This window comes from Nelumbo nucifera, chromosome 5 (assembly GCF_055504915.1).
Source record: "Nelumbo nucifera cultivar China Antique chromosome 5, China Antique-T2T, whole genome shotgun sequence".
Taxonomy (NCBI): domain Eukaryota; kingdom Viridiplantae; phylum Streptophyta; class Magnoliopsida; order Proteales; family Nelumbonaceae; genus Nelumbo; species Nelumbo nucifera.
Window position 1 is genome coordinate 13,711,207 of NC_142653.1, and position 26,459 is coordinate 13,737,665.

Below are 26,459 nucleotides of genomic sequence, written 5' to 3' on the forward strand. Positions count from 1 at the left end.
TTCAAATGTTAAGAAAAGGAAATTCTTCAAGGTGTGAACAGTAACACACCTAAGTTTTACTACAAAACCTTTCTTCCTCCTCCTCCTCCTCCTTGATTACTTTAACTCCATATAGTCCATAACATGGCTGCCCTAACTGTTTTCCACAGCAATCCTCCTTGCTTCTTTGGCTGTTTCATGAAGTTTGGATCAAAGAGGCCCACCACCTCCTAAGGAAAAGTCCACTTGCAACCAAAGAGGGAACAAAGATGCTCCCAAATGCAAAGCACAAAAAGGCAGAATAAAAAGATATGGGAAATAGCTTCACTATTGCATTTATTAAGGATGCACAAGTGAGGGGAAAGACACTTATTTGGCCTTCTTTTTTGTAGCACGTTGCAAGTGTTGATCTTTCCAAGGAAGACTTCCCAACAAAAGGCTTGAATTTTAGGAGGGGTCAACTTACTCTAAATTTCTTTCACCGGGAAATTTTACCCCAAAGGAAGATTGCTGAATTAAGAAGATAAAGAAAGAAGAACGAGTAAAAAATGTAGTTGAGGAAATTGACCACACCCTTGTATCTTCTACATTGTGATCCAAAAAAAAAAGTCAAGTCTGGCCAAAAGAGAGAAGAGAGGTTCATGTTCCAAATTCCGATTCCCTAAGACCCCTTCTAAACCCTAAGTCCCAATTTAAACCTGAGATAAAGAAGCTCAAAATTTTAGAAATGGGTTCAGAATTTCAGATTTGTAATTGGAAAGTACATAAAGCATAGGAAATTGGGCCTTTAAAGGATGTTAGTCTATCCACAAGTCCTCCCAAATCAAGTCTCTTAGTCCATTTCTCACATCATACTGAATAAGGTTAAGGAAAGGCAGATAGACCTCATAAATTGCCTTCCAAGGAAAGGTTGAGGTTGCAATTGGGGCCACCTTCATGTCCCAGTTGTTGTCCGAGTGGCCATGCATGCTAGCAATGACCTTGTTCTAGATCCTATCTCTTTCTAAGGGAAACCTCCACAACCACTTCCCTAGGAGAGCTAAATCCTTTTGGACTAAGTTTCCTAACCCAAGCCCACCCTTCTCTTTAGGTCTACTTCCCCTTTTTGGTGAAATATGATCATTTCTAATCCTATCTTTTCTAGTTTTCCCACTCATCCATTTCAATATTTGCACCTCTGCTACAATTATTATTTATACATGTTTGTTGACAGCTGAAATCTCTACTCCTTTCAAATTGCCAGCCCTGTAGCCATTTTATTATCAAGAACTAATCAAGGTTAATTAAGAACAATCCAAGATCCAAGAAAGATTTTAGATCAGATTACAGGAAATATAAGAGAAAGATTCGATCTTAACTAAGAAGATGAGAAAAACTTTTAAGAAGTGTATTGCTCATCATGAATAATAACTATATGATTAATAAACCAATATCATTTCAAATAAAGAATAAATACTTTTATACACAAGAAACCAGTGTACAAGTGCATTCCATTACTTGTGTGCTTAATAGGAAAGCACAGCCCTCTCATAGAAGCAATAAAAATCTTAGTAAGTCTAAATTAACAAAAAATACAAGTGCCCATAATACCAAAATGAACATAGCATCTCATAGTTTTTAAGAAAAACTAAAATGGTATTGAATAGATGAGCAAGAACAAATGTCAAAGGAGTGATCATGTAATACCAATTTTGGTATTAAGGCAGCTATTGAACTGACAGCAAAAGATGATAAAGCCCCTAGACCAACTAAAGTGTTCATGTTTGGAGCCCCCCTCATCAGGCTTTTCAGACCATCAAGGATAAGTTGGCGGCCAGGACCAAGCAATGTGAATAAAGACAAGGAAAAATGAAATCCTGTGGAATGAAATGCATGCATCCATGAAGCATTAGCTCCAAGAAAATGAGAGAGATGGCCGAAGAGGCAGACAGCACATAATGCCCAAGATACAGCAAGGTTCCGACCTGTTCAAAATAATATATAAGTAATCAATCTTACAAGCAGCACGGATACGACAACGATATAACCTTTACAATGATTATAATTATGTTAAGAAATCTCCATTACAAATTAATGAAAAAGAAAACATTCCTTCATTTAACAAGAAGTAGCAAGATATATACCACTTTCTTGTAAGTGAATCCGTTTTTCATCCATCTTCCTTTCAAAAACTTGAAAAAAACTCTCCCTAGAAGAATCTGCACCCAAGTAAAAACTTAGACCAAATATATATAGACATCATGGAAAAACAGTATCTCTTAAAATCAAGTCATAGTTGAACACAGGGGATTTGAAATTTTCGCTCCAGTAGAAGCACATAACTATGAATATCTACTTACCACAAAAACTATCTTAAAGCTTTAATTGATTAGCCCACTCTTTATGTAGAGGTTTTCATATTTTAAATCCATCCCAAAAAGATACAAACAAAAAGAAATTAAAAGTTTAGTTATACAAGTAATGTTCTATCCCAGCACTAATCTCAAGACCACATCTTAACTTAGAAATTGGAATGGAGTATTGAACACTAAACAGACAAGGTAAAGAAAATCAAAGGACAATGTTAGAGATTCATTTATTTAATTGGTAACTAATCAGAATTTTTTTTTTAGAGAGAGAGAAGATAACAGATTTCATTAAAAAAAGGGAGGGATATCAGAACTATTGAGAAAAAGTTTATTAAAAGAACAAGAGCCAACTGACCCTCCCCAACAAAGATCAAATGGGAGCAAGCCCCACTGCTGCTCTCCCCCACAGTAAATAGGCATCTTAAGTAATATATACATTCTAAACCATATTTTTCTTTGAGGGGGTGGGGAGGACCCGAATGTTAGGATTACTTTCATTATTAACAACAATAAAAACATTGAAATATAAGAAACTCTATGATAGGCAGAGAGTGCTTGTATATAGAAAGAGACTATAACACCAAAGTTGATTTCCAGTCCCTTCTGATTGGCATCAAAACAAGAGTACAAAATTCTCTTAGACTAGGAACCCAGTTCCTTCCAACGTAAGAGATCATATCAACAAAACCCTATTGTAGAACAGCATTTATCATTGAAGATCCCTTTTTAAATTGACAAGGGACACTTTTTTGAAGATAAAATAAAAACTTTATTAATGAAACATACATACTGAAATGTATTTTCATTAATAAAAGTTCCATACTGAAATGTACAATTAAAGTAGGATTAGAGCCACAACATAGTGTCCACATATGCAAGATACAAGCAATACAAGGCTTTCATAATATCCTCACACTCCACATTAAAGTCCATTCATCTCATGTTCTTAAAACTTTGTATGCCAAAGTCCATCTATAAGTGATAATGTTCCTGCAAATTCTTTATAGGGGTTTTGATGAGCCTTTAAACTTCAAAGATTATCCAGACACACTCATTCCAAACCCCCTTTCCCCTCCCCCAAAGAAAAAGGAGGGGAAAAAAGCAAATGGGATTATATTTGATAGAATTTGCCTACAAGCTTCAAATAGATGGCCAAGACTACAACTCATAAGACCAAGACAAAATCCTCCAATGAGAAAATTTGAAAAAAGAACCCCATCTATCTAGTCATACTTCTATTAGGAACAAGTGTCTAACACCGACCTTGGCATCATATGTTGACTTGTTGAGTACCACCTTAACGCCTAATTCAGCTCCTTGCTAAAAAAAGCTGCCAACTAGCCCTCTTGGCTTATAACTGATACAGAACTTGGAAGATATTGAATGAATTTGTCCATGTCTCTTGACCATCCTTTGGATTGCAAACTAAACTCTCTCGTTCTCTGTACACATCATGAAGGGGAATGCAATACAATCACAGCCTAAGATCAAAGCATCACATAAAGGACCTATGCCTACTTCACTGTGTAACTGTGGCAGGAAAACCAGGGAATTGGAGAGGATTTGAGGACAAATTTGTGCACTCCTTGTGGAATATAAACTTATACAAGAATCTTCAAAGGAAAACCCCAGAAAAATGGATTCCCTAAAAGCATCAAAGATGTTATCAAGAAAATCTGGACTAGCAAACAGCCGCCAGGAAAAGAAAAGACCAGAGGTGGAGAGACTAATTCCCGACATAGAAGGAGATATAGAATTTAGTGGAAGAGGGGAGATAAGGAAGTTCTCTTAGGGGCCATGTAAACTGAGGTGGGTATCAAAATCTTTGTTTTTCCATGAAAATTATCAGCTGGAACATGAGGGGCTTAGGCAATGCAAGGAAGAGAAGAGCAATAAAGGATCTCCTTAGAAGGGAAAGGCCAGATATTGTAATGTTACAGGAGACCAAGTTAGCTGAACTTGACAAAAGATGGGCTAGAAGTGTTAGGAAATCTAGAGGAATTAGTTGGGTTTCAGCACCTTCTTGGGGGGCCTCAGGGGGTTTGTCACTTTTTGGAGAGAGGGTTTTGTGGAGGTAGTGGAGGAATTAATAGGAAGTTTCTCGGTATCCCTTAAGTTTAGAAGTGTGGAGGATGGCTTCAGCTGGGTACTAACCAATGTGTATGGACCATGTAACTATAAAGAAAGGAATGAATTCTGGTAAGAATTATCAAGGATTTGGGATTTGTGGTAGGGTTATTAGAGTTCGGCCTGCCTGTTAGACTGATAACATTCAAGGAAAAGAGAGAAGAGAGAAGAGAGAAAGGAGAAGAGTAGAAGAGAAGACAAGGAGGAAAAGGTCTGGTTCGAATGAGAGAAAAGTCAACTCTCCCATTCAGCCAGATTTGTTTTATATTACTAAATTATTGTGGAAACGTCACATGTGCCCCCCTACTTAAGTTAGGGACATTAGATCTAACATAAACTTACACCTCAGCACCTAAACATAAGCACAAAGACAGAAATACCCCTACATACTCGACACTAACACTCCCCCTCAAGCTAGAGAGTATATATCATATAATCCCAGCTTGTTACATATGTAGTCCACTCTACCCCGACTCAATCCTTAGTAAACAAATCTGCCCACTAGTTCCTTGTGTTAACATATGCAGTGTCTATCACTCCACTCAGCACCTTCTCTCTAACAAAGACAGTCAACCTCTATGTGCTTGGTTCTCTCATGAAACACCGGATTAAAGGAAATATCAACAATGTATCCCATCTCCTGTAGAAGGTTCCTTAGCCACACTAATTCACAAGTAGTATGTGTCATAGCTCTATATTCTGCCTTTACACTACTTCTTGCCAAAACTGTTCGCTTCTTGCTTTTCCATGTCACCAGATTACCCCCAAGAAAAGTGCAATAGCCTGTGGTAGATCTCCTATCAGATACAGAACTGGCCCAATCAGCATCAGTATGTCCTTCTATTTCAAGTTTTCCACCACTTCTGTATATCAAACCACGACCAGGAGCCCCCTTTAAATACCTCACTATCCTTAGAACCGCATCCCAATGTCGAACCAGAGGTTTCTGCATGAACTGACTTACCACACTAACTGCAAATGAAATGTCTGGCCGAGTGATAGTTAGGTAGTTCAGTTTACCTACCAGTTGCTGGTATCTGCCAGGGTCTTGAAACACTTCACCCATATCACTGCTTCAGCTTAGTGTTTGTTTCCATAGGTGTTTCAGCTGGTTTAGCACCTAACAAACTTGTTTCTTCAAGAAAATCAAGAACATATTTCCTCTGACACAAGTTAATTCCATGCTTAGACCTTGCTACTTCTATCCCCAAGAAATACTTCAATTTCCCAAAGTCCTTTGTCTGAAAATGTTCCTGCAAAAAAGTCTTCAACCTGTCAATGCCCATTTTATCATTTTCGGTAATGACAATATCATCTACATACACCACCGATAGGATTTTCCCTACCTGAGAGTCATGACTGAAGACTGAATGGTCAACTTGGCACTGTTTCATACCAAACTTCTTTACCACCTCACTAAATCTGCCAAACCATGCTCGAGGAAACTGTTTAAGCCCATAAATGGCCTTCAGTAGTCGGCACACCTTACCATCCTCCCCCTGAGCAACAAACCCCAGTGGTTGCACCATATAGACCTCCTCGAGCAAATCACCATGCAAGAAGACATTCTTGATATCAAGCTGATAGAGGGGCCAATCATACATCGCAGCAAGAGAAACCACAACACAGGCTAAACCAATCTTAGCAACCGGGGAGAAAGTCTCTGTGTAATCAATACCATAGGTTTGGGAATACCCTTTGGCAACCAGTCTAGCTTTCAGTCGCTCTACACTACCATCAGGTAAGTACTTAACCGTATAAACCCACTTACAACCAACAACTTGCTTACCATGAGGAAGAGTGATGAGTTCCCATGTATGATTATGAGCCAGAGCTGAGAGTTCTTCTTCCATCGCACGGCACCATCCTGGAGAAGCAAGGGCTTCCTGGACATCCTTAGGGATAACAACAGAGGATAACAAAGAGATAAACTGGCGATGGGAAGCGGAAAGGTGAGTCAGTGAAACATAATTAGAAATAGGATGGAGGGTACAACTGCGTTTACCTTTCCGCAAGGCAATGGGAAGACCAAGATCAGATACTGGGGTTGGGGCTAGTGTGGGAACAACTGCCAGATCTGTCGACAATGATGGAGCTGGAGGAGCCGGTACATGTGGGCGATGTGTATACACGTGATGGATAGGTGGTCTTTCAACAGGTGGTGGCACTGGAGGCAAGGACTTGGTCACAGCTAGAAAAGAATCCACAACTGGAAGAGGAAGGGGAGGAAGTGATGAAGAGGAAGAAACATCATTGGACCCCAAGAAAAATGGAGTAGACTTAAAGAAGATAACATCAACTCACACAAAGGAACGTCGAGAGCTACGGTGATAACACTTATACCCTTTCTGAGTCCGGGAATAGCCAAGGAAGACGCACTTAATAGATCGTACATCTAACTTGTCCATTCCTGGCCCCAGATTATGAACGAAGCAAACACACACAAAAACCCGAGGAGAAAGAGGAAACGAAGACAAGGTAGGAAACAATGTGGTGAATGGAGAATGACCATCAAGGATAGATGTGGGCATCCTATTAATCAAGAAGTAAGAAGTAAGCACTGCATCACTCCAAAAAGATTTGGGAACATTCATGTGATGCATGAGGGATCGAGTTGTTTCCAAAAGATGACGATTCTTTCTCTCAGCCACCCTACTTTGTTGTGGGGTGTAAGTACATGAAGTCTGATGGATAATGCCATGTTGGTCTAGGTATTCTTGAAATGATGAAGAGAAATATTCACGGCCATTATCGGAACGAAAAATTTTAATGTAAACACCAAATTGGTTGCGAATCTCAGCATAAAATTTTTGGAAAATGGTAAACAATTCACTCATTTCTTTCATTAAATAGAGCAACGTCATCCTTGAATAATCATCAACAAAAAAGACAAAATATTTATATCCATTGTATGACATTACTTTATAAGGACCCCAAACATCTGAATGAACCAAAGAAAAAGGACTCGACATACAGTTATCAACTCTAGGACTAAAGGGAACACGATGATGTTTCTCCAACTAACACGACTCACAATCCAAAACAGAAAGATGACTCAAAACTTTAAGTAAAGGATGACCAAATCAACAGTGCCACTGGAGAGGAGAAAGAGACGATTGGAGAGCTCTTGATGTACTTCCACCACTAATCTTCATCCCCATCTTAAGATCCTGAAAAACACACGAAGAGGGGTAAAAAGTAATGGAGCAATTAAGAGACTTTGTCAACTTACTAACTGACATAAGATTAAAAGGAAATTTAGGGACATACAAAACCGAGGATAAGGAAATAGGGTCCATGTTAACATTACCAACACCACAAATGGAGGATGTGGAACCATTAGCAAGGGTAATAGATTGTGATGTTGGGCAATGAGAGAGGGAAGAAAACACACCTAGAGTTCCAATCATGTGATCGGAGGCTCCAAAATCAATAATCCAGGGATTGAGTGTGGATGCCAGACAAGTCATACCTGAGTGTGCAAGAGTGGCCATGCTCTACTGAGATGTGGCCAGAACAAACCTCTCAAACTCATCACGGGGAATACTCGTCATCTCCTTACCAGTAACATCTGTGGATGTAGAAGGTATCTGATCAGCTGAATGACTCTCATGTCTGAAGCTACTATCACTAGTCACAGCATGATTGGCCCAAGTTGAGGGTGGACCATGCAAGTCATAGCAATAATTAATGGTATGTCCATCCATACCACAGTGTGTACACCTCCTCGAACCCGAACTGCGTCCTCTTCCACGGGCACCCCCTGAATCTCGACCTCCAGTACGACCACCACCACAGTTATATGCAGGTCCACTACCACCACTCCGGCCATATGCTGGTCCACTACTGCCACTACGACCAGACTGATCTCCCTAAGCTCCACCTCTAACACCACGGCCTCTGGATACTGCAAAGGTTGATCTATCGGAAACATTAGGGTTCTCGGTAGATCCAATGGAAATCCTCCTAAGTCGAGCAAACATATCTTCTAAGGAAGGGAGAGCTGACCCTCCTAGTATCTGAGCCCGCACTGGTTCATACTCAGATTTCAGCCCCACCAAAAATCGAGTCACATCAAGTTGTTCTCTCTATTGTTGCTGAATTTTGACATCAGAAGTAAAGGGGTGATAAACATTCAATTCATTACGAATGTTTCTCATACTAGCATGGTACTCCTCAAGACTATGATTACCCTGTTGTAGATTAAAGTATTCCTAATACAACTGATATACACTAGTTGTATTGTCTTGACCCGAATACAACTTCTTAGCATGGTCCAACACTTCTTTGGCAGTATCAAGAAACATGAAATTTACACTAATCTTGGGTTCCATACTATTCCATAACCATGTGATAATCTGTGCATCTGCATGCTCCCAATCGTCATACTCGTGAGAATCGGTGAAGGGTTTTCCATCACTTATGTGTTTCACCTTTTTCTTTGCCTTAAGAAAGACTTCTACAAATTTAGCCCAAGGTACATAATTTTCTCCATTCAACTTAATGGAGGTCATTTGAACATTCAGATAGTCAGTAGGAACCATCACACTAGTCTTGCCATCACTGTTGTCTCCCATTGCTGAATTCTGGTATTGCTGAATTCGGCACACTAGACCACACTACGCACTGATTTCAGCACTTACTATTGTTGTAAACTGCACTCTTTACACTACAAACCCTACCTCACGACTACCTAAAACTTCACCACACTGTTTGAGGAACACTCCCCCTTCAAATCACATTGAAAGATGCACAAACCCTAGCACACTATAATCTGAAATCCCACCATGCAGTCTGAAACAGACTTATCATGTGATTCACACCAAGAAAATGCATAGAACCTCTTACCTGATCACTCGAAAATCAGACCACACAAGGCACTCACTGCACCACACGAATCAGCCCTCTTCTCTTCATCAATTAGGGGAGGGCTTCTTAGAAACTACAGCAACTGACCATGAACACCACAACTGGAGGCATAGAAATCTCCAAGGGAAGAGGGCGATCAGTCCTTTTCAGCCCTTTCCCTTATCTCCAACTGATGGCGAAGAAAGCAAGAGAAAACCCTAGACTGGGTGTGCAGAGAACAGAATTCTGGGCAGATCCGATTTGCTCAGTTTAGCTCTGATACCATATTAGAGTTTGGCCTGCCTGTTAGATTGATAACAATCAAGGAAAAGAAAGAAGAGAGAAAGAGAGAAAGGAGAAGAGTAGAAGAGAAAACAAGGAGGAAAAGGTCTAGTTCGAATGAGAGAAAAGTCAACTCTCCCATTCGACCAAATTTGTTTTATATTACTAAAATATTGTGGAAAAGTCACATGTGCCCCTACTTAAGTTAGGGACATTAGATCTAACATAAACTTACACCTCAGCACCTAAACATAAGCACAAAGACAGAAATACCCCTACATACTTGACACTAACAGGGGTGAGCAAAAAAACCAAAAAACCGAATCAACCAAAAAAGCCAACTGAAACCGAACTTGTTGGTTCGGTGTTTTTAAAAAACCGAAGGTATTGGTTCGGCTTCGACCAATATAGAAAACCAACGGTTAACTGGACCAACCGGTATACATATATTTCTATATATTTTATACATATTTATGTATATTATATATATTATTTTTTATATATTATAAATTAATAAATATGCAATATATATATATATTTATAATATATGATATATTATTTATTATTTATGTAAGCTTAGGAGTTGTATTCGAAGTAGCAGAGAAGAGAAGGCCTCTGAAATGCTGTGAATGTTGAACTCTATAGCTCAGTTGACAGTACTGTTATTTATATTAGAATGTAGTACAATGATACAAGGAATTACTGAAATGCCCCTGATTAGTGATGGGACACCCAGACAACTTAAAACATTAAACAGGATTAGGCCCATGAACACAGGCCCAGTACAGGATAACTTAAGTATAGGCTAATAAGAACTCTTATCAACCGAACACTTATACATACAAAGACTTCAATCCAACACTCCCCCTCAACCTAAGCATGGATATCAATCATGTTTAGCTTGCCAAGTATGTCCCTAAACTTTGCTGCTGCCAGCCCTTTAGTCAATACATCTGCAATTTGCATCTCATATGGAGTATAAGGCACACAAAGTTCACCCGAGACAATTCTCTCTCTAACAAAGTGTCGATCAATCTCAATATGTTTTGTCCTGTCATGTTGTATGGGATTGTTGGCAATGTTGATGGCAGCTTTATTGTCACAATACAGCCTGAGAGGACCTTCAGCCTTAAAGCCAAGCTCATTAAGAAGAGTTCTGAGCCATAAGAGTTCAGCAACCCCGTGGGCCATAGCTCAATATTCTGTTTCTGAACTTGATCTAGTCACTACATTCTGCTTCTTACTGCGCCATGTGACCAGGTTTCCTCCCACAAATGTACAGTAACCTGAGGTTGACTTTCTGTCTCCAACAGACCCAGCCCAATCTGCATCAGTGTAGGCTTCAATTTTAAGTCTATTGTTTTTCCTGAATAGAATTCCCTTCCCTGGCAAGTCTTCAAGTACCTAAGAATTCTTTCAACTGCTCTCATGTGAGAGATCTTTGGTGAGTGCATGAATTGACTGACAACATGCACTGCATAGGCAATATCTGGCCGAGTGAGGGATAAGTATATCAGCCTTCCTACCAATTTTTGGTATCTTTCTCTATCACAGTAGTCCTCACCCATTGATTCTTGTAGGCCATGGTTTTGTTCTATTGGAGTGTCTGCTGGCCTGCATCCCATCATGCTTGTTTCCTCTATGAGACCTAGCACATATTTCCTCTGACATATGTAGATTCCTTCTCTTGATCTAGCAACTTCAATCCCAAGAAAATATCTCAGATTTCCCAAGTCTTTGATCTCAAATTCTGAAGCTAGGAACTCCTTCAGTCTCTTTATCTCTTCCAAGCCATTCCCGGTAATCACCATATCATCCACATAAACAATGAGTGTCGTAAGCTTGCTATCCTGTCTCCTTGTAAACAAAGTATGATCTGCACCACTCTGAGTGTACCCCACTTTCTTCATGGCCATACAAAGTATCTCGAACCATACTCGGGAAGACTGCTTCAAACCATATAATGCTTTCCTTAGTTTTCACACCTTCTTGCCAACATCATAGCCTGGTGGAGGTTCCATGAACACCTCTTCATGAAGATCACCATTTAGGAAGGCATTCTTCACATCCAGCTGATGAAGTTCCCATGAGAAATTTGTTGCTAGTGACAATAGAACCCGGATTGTGTTGAGCTTTGCTACCGGGACAAAGGTTTCTGTGTAGTCAATTCCTTCCTTTTGAGTAAATTCCTTTGCCACAAGTCTGGCCTTGTACCTCTCGATTGACCCATCCTCCCTGTGCTTTACTGTAAATACCCACTTGCACCCAATAGTGCCCTTCCCCTCTAGCAGGTCCACTAATTCCCAAGTTCTTGTTTTCATTAGGGCTTTCATCTCTTCATTCATAGCTTCTTTCCACCTTGGATCAAATGCTGTCTCTGAGTACCTAGAAGGAACACGTACAGAGGAGAGAGCAGACACAAAGGAGTGATAGGCAGGAGATAAATGTGAGTAAGAAACAAAATCAGCTATGGGATGTCGGGTGGTACAAGAACGGACAGGCTTACGAAGAGCAATAGGAAGATCCAAATCTGAAGAATGTGAGTCAGAATTACCTTGAATTACAGAGACAGATTGATCTGAGTCCAACTGGTTGCAGTCATGAGGCTGAGAGCCCTTTTTCCTTCTGTTGTATGTAATTATCTCCTTCTGTTGCCTACAAGAATCTTCAGGAGCATCTGTTGCATCAGGAGGAGTAACTGGCACATTTGGAGCCTTACTAGATTGACCCGGAATGTCACAGCTAGGAGTAGTGGGTGATGGAAGACCTAAGTCAGATAGGGGAATAAAAAATGAGGGAGAATGAGAATCCTCTTCCAATCCACTAGTCTCCCCCTGAAGAGGATTCTGAGAAGACTGGAAATAAGGTTGAGACTCAAAAAAGACTACATCTCTGGTGACATACTTTTTCTTGGAGACAAGATCATAACACTTGTATCCCTTTTGTGTAGAAGAGTACCCCAAAAATATTCCCTTTGTAGCCTTGGGATCCAGCTTGGTTTTCTTTGGATCCTTCACATGTATGAAACATATACAGCCAAAAACCCGTGGGGGAAGAGGAAATTCTGGAAGAGTGGGACACAAAACAGAGAAGGGAGTCTTCATACTCAATACCTTAGATGGCATCCGATTTATCAGGTATGATGCAGTGAGTACAGCTTGAGACCAGTATTGCTTGGGCACTTTGTGCTGAAATAGTAGGGCTCGAGCTGTCTCCAATAGATGTCTGTTCTTGCACTCAGCCACTCCATTTTGCTGAGGGGTATTAGTGCAGAATGATTGGTGTAACATGCTAGCATCTTCCATGAATGAGTTCAGGAATTTTTCAAAGTATTCAGCAGCATTGTCTGACCGGAATTGTTTAATCTTCTTATCAAATTGTGTTTCAATCATCTTGCAAAAAGCCATAGTTATCCGTGGTACTTCATCTCGTCCTTTTAACAGATAAATCCATGTGCACCGAGAATAATGGTCACTAAAACTGATAAAGTAGCGGAAGCCATCAATGGAAACAATGGGTGAAGGTCCCCAAACATCAGAATGAACCAAATCAAAAGGAGCTCGAATTTCATTACTGGAAGTTGGATACACTATTCTACATTGTTTTGACATTTGACACACATCACAAATTAAACTCTGACTTGAAATGCCCTTGAACAATTCAGGAAACAACATTGCTAATGAAGAAAAAGACACATGACCTAGCCTACATTGCCACAGGTGCAGCCTAGCTATTGACTCCACACTTTCCAGACTAGTAGCAGCAGAAGCTTGTAAGGCTGAGCCGATGTCTGCATCAAAATAATAGAGGCCTCCATACTCATGACCACTCCCAATCGTTCTCCTTGTCAATCTGTCCTGGAAGACACAATGAGTAGGGAAAAAAGTTATACTGCAGTTCAAATTTTTTGTAAGCTTTGAAACAGACAAAAGATTTGAGGTAAGACTAGGAACATGTAGGACTGATTTAAGAGAGAGGTCCTTGCTTAGGTCAACCACCCCCTTTCCAGAGATGGTGGAGAAAGACCCATCAGCCACTCTCATCTTATCCTGGCCAGACAACAAATTATATGAAGAGAATAAGGAGGACATATGTGTCATATGGTCGGTTGCTCCGGAATCAATCACCCAAGAAGTGAATCAATGGAGCTAGTTACACTAAAGGCAGAGACTGTACCTGATCTGGCAATAGAGGTGGAAGCAAAAGAATTGTTCTTTAGACGGAATAATGCCCGGCTGAGAACCTCTACCTCACTAGCCGTGAAGCCCAGAGTACCAGTTCCAGAGGAGTCAACAACCTGCCCTATGGAGGAAGAAGACACTGTTGGAGTACTTTGTGAGTTGTCACCACTGTTGTTGTTGGTGGCAAGATTCCCACTTGCCATATGACCCTTATGTCGTCTCTTGTCCTTTCTCAATGCAGCTAGCTTCAAATGAGGATACAGAACCCAACATTTTTCTTTTGTATGTTTCTCACCACCACAATGGGAGTACTTGAGGGACTTCTTGTCTGGATATCTGTTTCCCTTAGTGGAGACTAGGGCTGAATGTTCTCCAGATAGTTCAGTTGACTTTGTCTGAGAGTCAACTTGCATCTCCTTTCTCCTGACTTCTTCATTTCTCACTAGGTAATAGACATGGTGTAGCTCTGGAAATTCATCTATCCCTAGAATTTGTGACCTTATACCCTCATACACTGGGTCTAGGCCAGCCAGAAACTTGAAGGCTCTGCTCTCTTCAATTTGCTTATCATGTCTCTCCTTGTCCCTGGCATTTTCCCAGTCCAATATCAAGTGATGATCAAGCTCTTCCCAAAGACCTTCCAGAGTTTCAAAGTATGTTGCAACCGTCATATCTCCTTGCCTTGGAGCTGCAATGTCTTGGTTCAATCTGTAGATTCTAGCATTATTCTTCTTCTGACCGTAGGTCTTAGATACCTTTTCCCAAATCTTAGCAGCTGTAGGGAAATGATGAACAGTTTTGGCAACCCGAGGTGTCATGGAGGCCAGCAACCAAGACATGACTGTGGCATTTTCCTTGTGCCACACGGCATGCTCAGGACTGCCGACTTCAGGTTCCTTCTTGTCCCCATCTAAATAGCCTGTGAAATCACGGGAAGTAATGAAAAGACTTGCTGAGACAGACCACTCTCTGAAGTTATACTCATCCAGCAGCACACTTGTAATCTGCAAGCTGTGCAGATTAAGGTTTTCCAGGTTTGAGGACCTTGCGGCAGGTCTGTTATCTCTAGAGGAAACTTCTCCGGATAGTGAAGACATTCTGACTTCAGTCCTAGAGTAGATGGTTCTGTTTAGGGCTGGCCGAAGTGTTCACAGTGCTGGACAATCAGGTGCTGGTAGCTCGCTAGGTAGACTTCACTTGGGCTGAAGCAGTCCAGGTACAGCAGCAAGTGAAAGGTTCTGGGCTGATAACCGACTTGAAATTAGGGCTCTTTACCACTGTGCTGTGCAAGTCTTGCTGGAGCTTCGAAGCTGCAACTGTAGAAGAAGCTCTCCCCCTTTCGGCTAGTGTTAGGACTGCTGAAATCAGTCCTCAACTAGATCTGTCCTATACAGACCTCTCTTAGTAGCCAAATAGCTACTATTTGCTGGAAATAACCTAGTAGGACATCTACTTCTAGGTCCTACTTCCCTTGAGCCCTACAACCAAGGGAAGCCCTAGGTTCGAACTTGCTTTGCTCTCTTACAACCCTAGGTTTTCACTGCAGCAACCCAGAAAAGGAAGAAAGAAGATGAAAAGACAGCAAGAGAAGAGAAAGTGCACCGGCTGAAACCAGGAAGAAGCTAATGCTCTGATACCATGTAAGCTTAGGAGCTGTATTCGAAGTAGCAGAGAAGAGAAGAAGACCTCTGAAATGCTGTGAATGTCGAACTTTATAGCTCAGTCGACAGTACTGTTATTTATATTAGAATGTAGTACAATGATACAAGGAATTACTGGAATGCCCCTGATTAGTGATGGGACACCCAGACAACTTAAAACATTAAACAGGATTAGGCCCATTAACACAGGCCCAGTACAGGATAACTTAAGTATAGGCTAATAAGAACTCTTATCAGCCGAACACTCATACATACAAAGACTTCAACCCAACAATTTAAAATATATATATATATATATATATATATATTGGTTAGTACCCATCTTAGTTTGAGTCCTACTAGGATTATTGAGTCTAACAGTTTGACTCCTAAGACTATTATGAGTCTAACAATTTAACTCCTAGGATTATTATGAGTTTATATGTATAGCCGTTTTACACAAAGGCAATGAAATTTATTGAGTTTTCTTCAGCTTATGCTAGCTATGGTGAGTGATTCCCATGCCCTAGAGTGATTCTAGGCACCTTGTGAGTGATTCCAAGTATCTTCTGTCTTCTTTCTCTCTTTATTTTCTCTCTTATTCCTTCAAGAAGCCATTACAGCCATCAACAGCCATAAATTTCTGATCAAGAAGACCACTCAACGCTCTTTAAGGACTAGAAAGTCCTACATCAGTGTGGTAAAGCTGAACTTTGATGGCAGAAGTCTAAGCAATCCAGGGCCTTTGGGTATAGGAGGGATCTTAAGAGATAAGGATAGAAATGTCCTATCCCTATTCTCAGGACCAGTTGGAGTTGATGATTCAACAAGGACTGAGATACTGGCTACGGTGCAAGGAATACAGGCTGCAAACCAACTAGGAGTGGAAAATCTGATGGTTGAAGGAGATTCTAAGGTGGTAGTAGGTTGGTTCTCGAGTCCAGAAACAGTTCTATGGGGCTACAGGGGTTTTCTTAAGAAAGTTAATTGGCTCACAAAGAATATGTCAGTCACCTATCAATGGGTCAATAGATCAGCAAATGCCATGGCAGATTCTTTGGCAAAACAAGAAGTCTCAAGGTTGAATTATTTTCTGCTACTTTATGAATGTATTCTGTTAAGAGTTTGTTTATGCTCTCACCTCTAGGGGGAGGTAACATCTCGTGCTTCCTCTTAGGGTGAATGTACACTTCCTTTCTTATTAATAAAATCATAATTCATTTATCAAAAAAAAACTAATGAACTGATTACTTAGTTGAAAGTCATATTGATGGCATCACTAACTAGCCAGCCAATAGCAGGACAATAAGCACCAACAAGGTTACCTAGATCAACTAACAACTACCTTACCTAGTTGACCAAATTATTTTAAAGTTTTATTTCTATGTTTTTATCTCTACCATTTAAAATAACATTATATGCATATTTATATTGTTATGCACATTAATTGCTTCAAGCATTTCCATGGTTGGGTGAAACTATATAAAATATAAACATGGTGTAAAATAAAAGACGGCATTCTTTTCTTGTTACCCAGATACAGCTGGACAAGGTGTTGGATATGAAATTTACACTAAAAACTGTAGTATCCAACACAAAACAAAAATTTCTACAGTTATCCAGGTACCCTAGATTCTTTTAGGAACTCTTCAAATTGGTATTCTGATGATATAGGGTTGCGATAAACAAGGAGATTACATCTGATAGTCAAGGTAGCACTATCTCTTCCAAATACAAATACAATAGTTCACTACCCCAGACTATCCACCCTTTTTTTATGCTTGCAAAACAAAAGACTACATACTAAATATTCTACACCATATCTTTTACCAGCATAATAGATTACATCAGTACATCAAATTTAGACACCTTATTTGTGGCCAACTAGTCAGCGCCTTAACAGCAATGGTCAACACATTGCTATTTGCTAGGGAGACCAAAATAATTAGTTATAACTTCACTACATTGACAAGACTATTTTTTACCCTTGCTTATTAGGAAGAAAGTATCTCATGTTCACACTTATTATTGAAGAATAAAATATCTGAAATAATAAAAATAAATTAATAAGAAAGTACTACCGATAAGAATGAGAAACCCCAAACTGAAAATGGAAAAGTGGAGTAAATTTTGAGCAAGAGCAAACTGATAAGCAATTAGAATTCATTGGTATTATATATTGAGTTTGATAATGTTCAGCCCTTTAAAGGATGCAAGTCTCCAGTTAAATAAATAAATCTTAGAAGATAGTAATCTCTTAAGCTGTCTGAGGTTTTATCCAATATGTCAAAATAAATTTCCAGATAAAAGAAATGTTTTCCTTCAACCATGCTCACCAAAGGCAGCTGCTGACACCCACCTACTGATAATGAAATGATTCAATTGGACTTAACTTTTGAACCAATGTTTCCACACCTAAGTTAAAACAGCCCAAAAGATGTTGCTCATATAAAGCAAGTCACCATAAGATGGAGAAATCCAATGTACTAGTGACATACCATCATCCCTGAGATGCTCCTTACAAGAAATCCCTTGCATCCTTATGAAGAAATATCTCCAATAGCTCCTTGACCTGCCAATTACCCACCAAGCTTCACATAAATATAAAACCCTGAATATAATTACTTTCTACTCTCCCATTTAGATGAATTAAGGCACTTAACTCACCATTTGGCCAAGATGTGTAAACAATTAGTCTTTTCTTATCCAAATTCATAATTGGGAAAAACAAGGACCTAGAAGGCATTGATCTAATGAATTAATTTTTCACCTCAAAAAGTGTAAGGTTATGTGCCCTTAAACAAATTCAATAGGCTCCACCAAATTTGATGAATATGGAAAACGGAACGCTGGACCAGGAAACAACAAATTTGATGACAGGCAGATTTCTGCACATATGATGCTATGTCACATATCCCTTCTCCAAAATAACTTCCAAGCAGCACAAACAAACAAGGATAAGAAGCTCCTCATCTTTCCCTTCAAATGATCAATGACAAGAGAAATTAATTGAGAGGAATCAAGCTTTTTTTACATGTAGAAGTGAAATTCTAAAGCTGAAGGCTATTCAGGAAAGCTTGGCAAGTTTGAGGATTCAGGCCAGGTGGATTCCTAAGAAGATCAATACCATAGCCGATGGTCTTGATGGAAAAGGCCTTTTTGCATGGTGGCAGCTCCTTTTCTTCAATTGGTACCTGACAAGTTTTACTGATTATAATTGAAAAAATAAATAAATAAAGAGAAAAAGAGAGTAAAATACATACATAAGTACCCAGCACTCCATAATTTGGCTATCCTATGCTAGCCCCCTCATTGCATTTTGCATTGTTACATGTCCTTTATTTGATAAATTGTGCCCGAAACAAATTTTCTTAGTAGCTCCCTGTTTGGCCAATCTAACAGCCACAGAATTGGCTGATCTTGCAGTCCAGCTGTACCCAACATGCATCACCCTTGCCAATTCTCTCATCTCTACTTAGCTTTTTGTAGTAGGGAGTTGCATGTACATATTTTGTGCATCAGTGTGCATCCTCATCCTAAATATATTTTTTGAGAGAAGATAAAGACACATCCAATCAGCATCATCATGATGTCCAAGAGAGGGAACCAGTTGATTTGGTGTGTCCTAAGACTGTTTCAGCACCAAAGACGGCTCTGATCATGCAAGAGGAAGGTGATGGTGGCCCAGAAAACTCAGAGGAGGTAACCAATATAAGCCCTACTGCAATGATGCCAGCGAGTGATTGACCAACAGTAGGGGAGGCGTCAACCTTAACTTTGAGGAAAATGCATCTCAACGGAAGGATGGGGTTTGTATCGGATGGAAGGAGTCATGATGCTGAACCTTCTATTTGGGTTCTTTCAAAATGTATGGAGTTTGGCGCCTTACTGGGTGTGCCATTAAAGGGTATGGAAGAGATAACAAAGGCAGGTGGAGAGTAGAGTGCCTGAAGAGAAAGGAAGGAAATGTAGAAGAACAGAGAGGTTTTAACTTGGCCAACATATGCTACCTCTGTGAGAATGCTGAGGAGAATGTGCTTCATTTTCTGGTTGAGTACCTTTTCTCCAAGTTCATATGGGGTTTTTTCTTTAGGCTATTCAAAGTGGGTGGATGGTCTCCCAATTCGGCGGAGGAAATTTTCTCTAAATGGCCTAAGATAGCTGGGATTGACAAGGCAAATATCACTTGGAGTCGTATTCCTTTTGCAGTCTGTTGAGAGCTTTGGAAAGAAAAACAGGAGAGTTTTTTTATGGGAAAGCTTGATCACGAGATCACATAACACTCCTATGTGGCAAACGAGTCATGGATTGGATCCTGGTTCTCCTAGAGTTCGAAGGAATCACAAAGGAAGATCTTGGTGCTGGATTCTGGAGTACCTTGCATCTGGCATGGTGTGTTTTGTTTTTTCTTTGTTGTATGTATGGCCTATGCTTATTGTATCATCTTTGTATTTTTTCCTCTTTTGCTCCTCTCTGTAGGGTTCTCTAGTGATATCACATCCCTTCCAGATGTACTGCTTTTTATTTTAATAAATTCTCTTTTTATTGATTACCAAAAAAAGATGTTTTACACAGGGACTATACAAAAGCTGCCCTTGCAGCACTATACCCCCAAACCCTGCTTTACAAGAAGATTATTATAAACAAAAAGGGAATTATTAAACAATTTATGTGTAGCTAGCCAAGAAAATATTTTTCCCAACATCTTCTGGAATACACAATCAATAGGGCTGCTCTTGTTCTATTTTATGGAAATATTTGGTATTAATATTCCCCTCCTTCAACCAAGGACATTTGGACCCCTGTTCCCACTTCATCTCCTCTTGGTAGGCAACCTTGTCATATTCTATTTTAGCATTCAGCCTTCTCCTTTTATCCTCCTGTGAGATTTGTCCCTCCTCTTCAGCCCTACCAATTTCAAGAATGACCTCCATACATATCTGTTTTCTGATCCAGCCACTTGAAAACTTCATTCCTCTTCCTAAATATATAATCATATACATATATAGGTAGTGCTTTCCTTTTTATGATTATTGTTCAAACTATTTTAATGATATAGTTGAACATTTCTTAATTGTAGGCTACTTCAAATTTTCATTAATATTTAGTTAGTTGAAGATTCATGAATGTGTTAGGTATTTCTAGTTTTAAATTACTATGTTTCATTGGCATAAACTTAAAAGCAGTTGATCCCATATGGTTGGAATAAGGCTTAGATGATAATGATGATTCACATAAACTTAAAAAGAACAGCAAATATTTTCTTTGGATAGCAACTAGCAAGAACTGTATGTGTCTGTGTGTAGGTAATAAAACAAGAGCTGTATAAATTTTTGCAAATAAGAATCATTGAACACGTATGTTACATATTAGATGACTTATTCATTCTTTTCTTTTGATCAGTAACAAATGAGAACAAATTTTCTAGAATGAGCAAATCATAAAAGAAAGGATGAGGACATAATGCTACCCTCCCTAAAACAGATAATACGAGAGATAGCCCACCTTGTGCCAACTACCTCATAACATTGGTCGATATGTCGCTAAAGGTGCAACTTGGGTGGGCCCAACCTGACCAAACCAGAGTTTCGGGTTGAGACTGACTTTTCAGGCTGCAGGGTGGGCCTGGACAAGAAAACTCTAGCCTGACCTAAATTTGGTTGGGATTTTTATATTTATATCAAAATATCTTTTTTCACTTGAAGTTACTGCTGTTAACAGAACTTTTAGGTTGAAAAATAACCTAGAAATCGAAAGAGAAGAAGAGAGAAGAAGAGAGAAGAAAAGAGAAGAAGAATAGTAGAGGAATGGGGGCAGAATGTTCTATTACTGCCGCCCTAAGCAGTATTATTTATATGTGTTTAACATAACATTAGGTAAAAGGACAAAAATGCCCTGCTACCTATAACAGTACAAGAAAGCAAGCATAAAGCAAAAATAAGCAACAAAAAACTGAACTTATGGGACCACAAGTAAATATATCAGGTCTGATCCACTGTATCACTACATTCTAATTATATAAACATGGTGTATATGTATAAAATATGTATATATGTACATTTGCAAATGAAACTTGTTCATGTTTTCAATCAATTCTACTCTTAAATTGGGCCATAAATCCCAATAAAATATGGTGCCATATGAAAATATATATACATAAATTCTTCCAAGCCCAACCAACCTGCCCAAGATCAACTAAGCCCAGCCCGACCCAAACCCAGCCTGAGTTATGTTGGGTTAGGCTCGGGTTGGGCCTGGGTTGATAAAATTAGGATTAACCTCGGGTTGAGCGCCTGGGCCTGGGTTGACCATCAACTCGACCCAACCCACCAAGTTGCACCCCTAATTGTCGCCTCTTTTGAGCTACCACCATGACCAACTTTGGAAAGGACTGCTTGAAAGGCCTATTCCCCAACCACACATCAGTTCTCAAACTTTGATGTACAAAAAACACACGAGACAGTGAAATTTTACAAGTTTTCTCCATTGAAAACATACTACATATGATTCATCTAAAAAAACTTATTAGTTATTACATATGCCAACCTTCTTCTGACCACCTTCCAACAGAAAGTTTGATTTAAGGTAGGACAAGGTTTTTCGTGGGACCTTCCATGGGATCTCAAAGGGATGACCTCTATTGCAACAAAAACCTACAAAGCCTTCAGGTAGCCCAAATTTCTCAAAGGGATCTCCCGTTGTCTTGACTACGGGAACAAGAACCTATCCTAAGGACACCTAAGAGAAACATGACATCCTGACTCTGATGGTCTCATGGTCATAAATCCCCCCAAGAAACTCTAAATTCCAAAACCCAAAATATTACTCCATGAGAAATTTTAAACTCTTTCTTTTAATCAGTAAGAAAAAAATATTGTCCTCTGAATAGAGAAAATAGAATACAGTCTATAAAAATATCAAGCATTAGGGAAAAAGACCCCACTATAAACCATCCCAGAATCCTATGATCTAAATAATAAATTGACAATCCAAAACCTCAGTCTGGCAAACTGTAACCCGACATGTTCCTTTTACTAAATTTTCTTGGGATTATTGCAGAGGGCAACTTTTGGGCCCTAATATCAATAAAAGTAATATTTAAAAAATCAAAAATGAGTTAACTTTTTAAAAATAATATCAATTAAGGGTAAAACACTGTTCATCTTCTTCCTCTTGCAATCCATTCATCAGCGTCGCCTCCGGCAACGCCTCCGCCTATCTCCGCCACCGCCTCCGGCAACACTGCCAGAGGTGGGTGGAGGCAGAGGCGGCAGGAGCACTGGTGGTCATTCCTCTGCCCAACGCCGCCACCGCCACCCACCTCCGCCTCAGAGGCAGCTGTGGCGGCGCTGGTGGGCGGAGGCGGCAGCGTTGAGCAGAGAAATGACCACCAGTGCCGCCGCCGCGGCCTCTACCTCCACCCACCTCCGGCAACGTTGCCGGAGGCAGAGGCGGAGGTGGGCGGAGGCGTTGCCGGAGGCAGAGGCGGAGGTGGGCGGAGGCGTTGCCGGAGGCGGTGATGGGCGGCAGCGCTGATGAATGGATTGCAAGAGGAAGAAGATGAACAGTGTTTTTGCCCTTAATTGATATTATTTTTAAAAAGTTAACCTATTTTTGAATTTTTTTTTAAAGTATTACTTTTATTGATATTAAGGCCCTAAAGTTGCCTTTATCTGTTATAATCCCAATTTTCTTTCCATGCAAGTTTTGACTTTCCAAAGTAAGACTTCTACAAATACCAACAACAAACACTTGGTATGTCTCTCTCATGTTACAATAAAAGGATAAGAAGTATATAACTCCCTCAAATGAAAACTATAAATATAAATATAAAACTAGTTTGTTAAACAGGAGTACAAATTCTGAAGTGAACAATAGATGCTAAATATCACAGTTACCAGAAATGCTTACCACGTAGCTTGGACTTAAATCCACAATTTGTCAAATGTTTTGCAAGGGTCTCCCCTAACTGTTGTTGCCAGTTCTGTGTAACCTTGACTGCAGCAACAGGCCACACAATTGCTGTCTCTGTAGCAAGATTGACATTGGCAGAAGACACCTGTGGCTGGTCATATGTATAATACCTGGCTATGTTATACTTGTAGTACAGAAAAAGAGATGTTTTTCCCATAAAAATGAACTAAAACTTTAGCATGAAAACAATGGATACAATATTCATAGTCTCAGAGTCTATTTTGAAGCACCAGAAACGTATTTTGAAGCACCAGCATGGTAATTATGCAAGTTCAAGTACTATAGCTTCCAAATAAAGTGACTAAAGATCAGAAATATCTTTGGCCTTTGAAAGGATCCATACTAAGAGAACTTTGGAGATGGTTATTAGCTAGGTGAAAGATAAGCCTTTGGGCTCATTAAGGCCCAGTCACGCCCTTAGAGAAGTGAGATCCCTGGCTTCCATGCTGAACCCCTTATTTACCGGGTACCAAAAAAGACAAATTTGTTTGCTTATCCTCTTTCTAGATAGGTGTAGAAGTCACTTGTATAAATTAGATACTTTATTGGCAGGGTTCCTCTGTATTAATGTATGGTAGTGGCCTCATTTCTCATGGGACTCACACGGGAAGTCTTTGGCATCTAAAGTAAACCCCTTGTTCCAGTGCATTCCTAGATTATCTAACCCAATGGAAGATATGTCCCTTTTTTTGAAAAAGGTACAGTATGAAATTCATTATTATAACTAATCAGAAATTACGAAGTATAACCCCCTGTACACAGGTTCTGTACATCTGTGAAAGTATATTTTATACATTTTGTATAAAATACAAGTTCTTGACAAGTCCTATTGGGACAACTGATTACCAAATAGAAAGTATATTTTATACATTTTGTAGGGGGACCTAAACAAAGCACACAGCTGTAACTCCTTTTACTGTTGTTTTCTTTACTATTGTTACTTCTACCATACATACCCAAAGAAGGAAAGATTCATAATGGATGTGAACTACAAAGTATCTTTGATTGCTTAAATAAGAAGTTACACCCTCATTATACTTTTATTCGGGACATCATTTTAAGAATTACAATAGAATCCCCATTTCATTTTTCTTTCTTTTTTTATATTTCTTGAGAGATTGCAAGGTGGGTTGGAACATTAAGAAAGAAATGGACATGTAAATGAAACATCTTGGACCCATTCACAGGAGTTTAACTGAGTTTGAGGAACAGTGTGATCTTCTGAATGAAATGGATTGGACAGAGCCCAAAGGTCCTAATATTAAGAAGTTTTAAGGCATAAGATGATGAATTTTGTGTTCAGTTAGGAAGCATGATTGTGGAGGGATGCACGCATAATAATAAGCCATTCTTCCCCTGTTGGAAGAAATAGACTCTAGCTCTAGCAATATCTATATTTTGGCAGTTCTGTAAACCCAGTTTGCATGAATAAGAGCACAACCAACAATGAGTAAAAGTCACCTCTAAATGAGCTTCCTAGACCAGTTAGTGTCAGAAGCATTGGTTTGATTACAAAGATCTTTACATTTCTAAATTTTCTCAAATGAGATCCTCTTGAAAGTAAATAAGCTTCAAGAATTGCCCTATAACCAGGTAGATTAGTTAAAACTACTTACTAAAGACAACAGTCTTTGATATTAGATATTTTATTCTATTTCAGGTGATGCTGCTTATTACAGTAGTTAGAGTTTATTATGGTATGTTATATGATTTTGTTGAGTTAGTTATCACAAGTCACAAGTGGTCCCACTTGTATAAGTGAAAGTACCTTCAAGAAGTTTCCTGTATTCCTACATTGTATCTATTTAAGGCTATGAATGAAAAAGTTCTTCATTGCGCTTTTCCATTTTAGATGGTGTCAGAGCACTAGGATCTTTTTCCGTACTTCAGTCTATTGTTGAAGCTTCCATTCTGCAACAATGAAGAAGAAGACAGGTTTCATCGATGAATAAATTCCAGAACCAGATCTGTCAAAAGACTTCTGAACTTCTTGCCTGGTCCAAGTGCAGATCCATGGTAATTTCATGGATCATCATACTAGCCAAAGATCTGGATGAGAGCGTTGCATACGTTGACAATGCTCAAGATGTACGGCAATACCATGCAGAGAGATACTCACAAGGCAATGCACCTCAAGTGATTCATCTGAAATGAGAATTAGTTCTACTACGCCAAGAAAACTTCTCTGTTGTTGTTTACTACACCAAGACAAAGAGTCTTATGGGATGAGATCGCAGTATACTTTCTTCTCCTGCTCTCTTTTTCTCTCTTGTTTCTTCTCTTGGGGCTCATAATGTAGTTGGAAGATAAGAAAGTTTGTCTTCCTCCCTGTAATTATTGTGATAATTAATGAATTGTTTTATTAATCAAAAAAATGAGATCCCAGTATACTAAGTTACTAACGACTCTGATGTGCTCCTGGCAGTGTCATGAAGGATTTCTTGATCGAAAAAGAAAAAGAGCAAGTCTATCAGTTTCTTTTGGGGCTCAGTGACTGATTTAACACTATCAGATCAAGCGTACTAAGTATGAAGCCTTACTTGACTATTAACAAGGCTTATGCACTGGTTTCTCAGGAAGAAAAATACATTTCCTTGGTCAGTAATCACCTCCCTGCTGTCAAGAGTGCAACTTTTCAAGTAAGTAGACGTGCTTCGAAGGGAAACTCCACGTAGAAGAAAGATCAATCTCGCCTCACTATGACCCCTGTAAGAAGGTAGGGCACACCAAGGCTCGCTGTTACAAGAACATAGGCTATCCACCAGATTGGAAAGCCAAGGGAAGAACTGGAGGCAACAATACTTCCAACAAGAAAAGCTCCTCAAACCAAGCTGCTATGGCACCTGCAGATGGTGAGAGTTCTCCCTTTATTTCTTTATTTCTTTTTTTTTGATCAGCAAAGAAATCTTATTGATTAAGAGGTGAAAACTGAATGGTACAGCATATTGGTTTCAGCCCTCCGATGAGACATTAGCCCACCTCAATGAAGGTTACAATAGTACCCAAAAACAATTTCTGTCTAGTTTTTCTAGAAGTTACAGTAGTGCCCAAAACATCTCTCTATAGACCCCTTGTTTTGT

At 39.4% G+C, this 26,459-nt stretch overlaps 1 protein-coding gene across 3 annotated transcripts in view; it reads right to left on the reverse strand.

Annotated features, from left to right (window-relative positions):
- The window catches only part of PAA1 (P-type ATP-ase 1), a 110,301-nt gene that overhangs the window by 78,304 nt on the left and 5,538 nt on the right, over positions 1-26,459 (reverse strand). For all 3 annotated transcript variants that reach the window (XM_019199031.2, XM_010269675.3, XM_088887923.1), the window contains exons 3-5: positions 23,317-23,470; positions 2,103-2,177; positions 1,666-1,943 (exon numbers count right to left, since the gene is read on the reverse strand). In XM_019199031.2, coding sequence (XP_019054576.2) covers positions 1,666-1,943; positions 2,103-2,177; positions 23,317-23,470 — 507 coding nt within the window. The remainder of the gene's footprint in view (positions 1-1,665; positions 1,944-2,102; positions 2,178-23,316; positions 23,471-26,459) is intronic.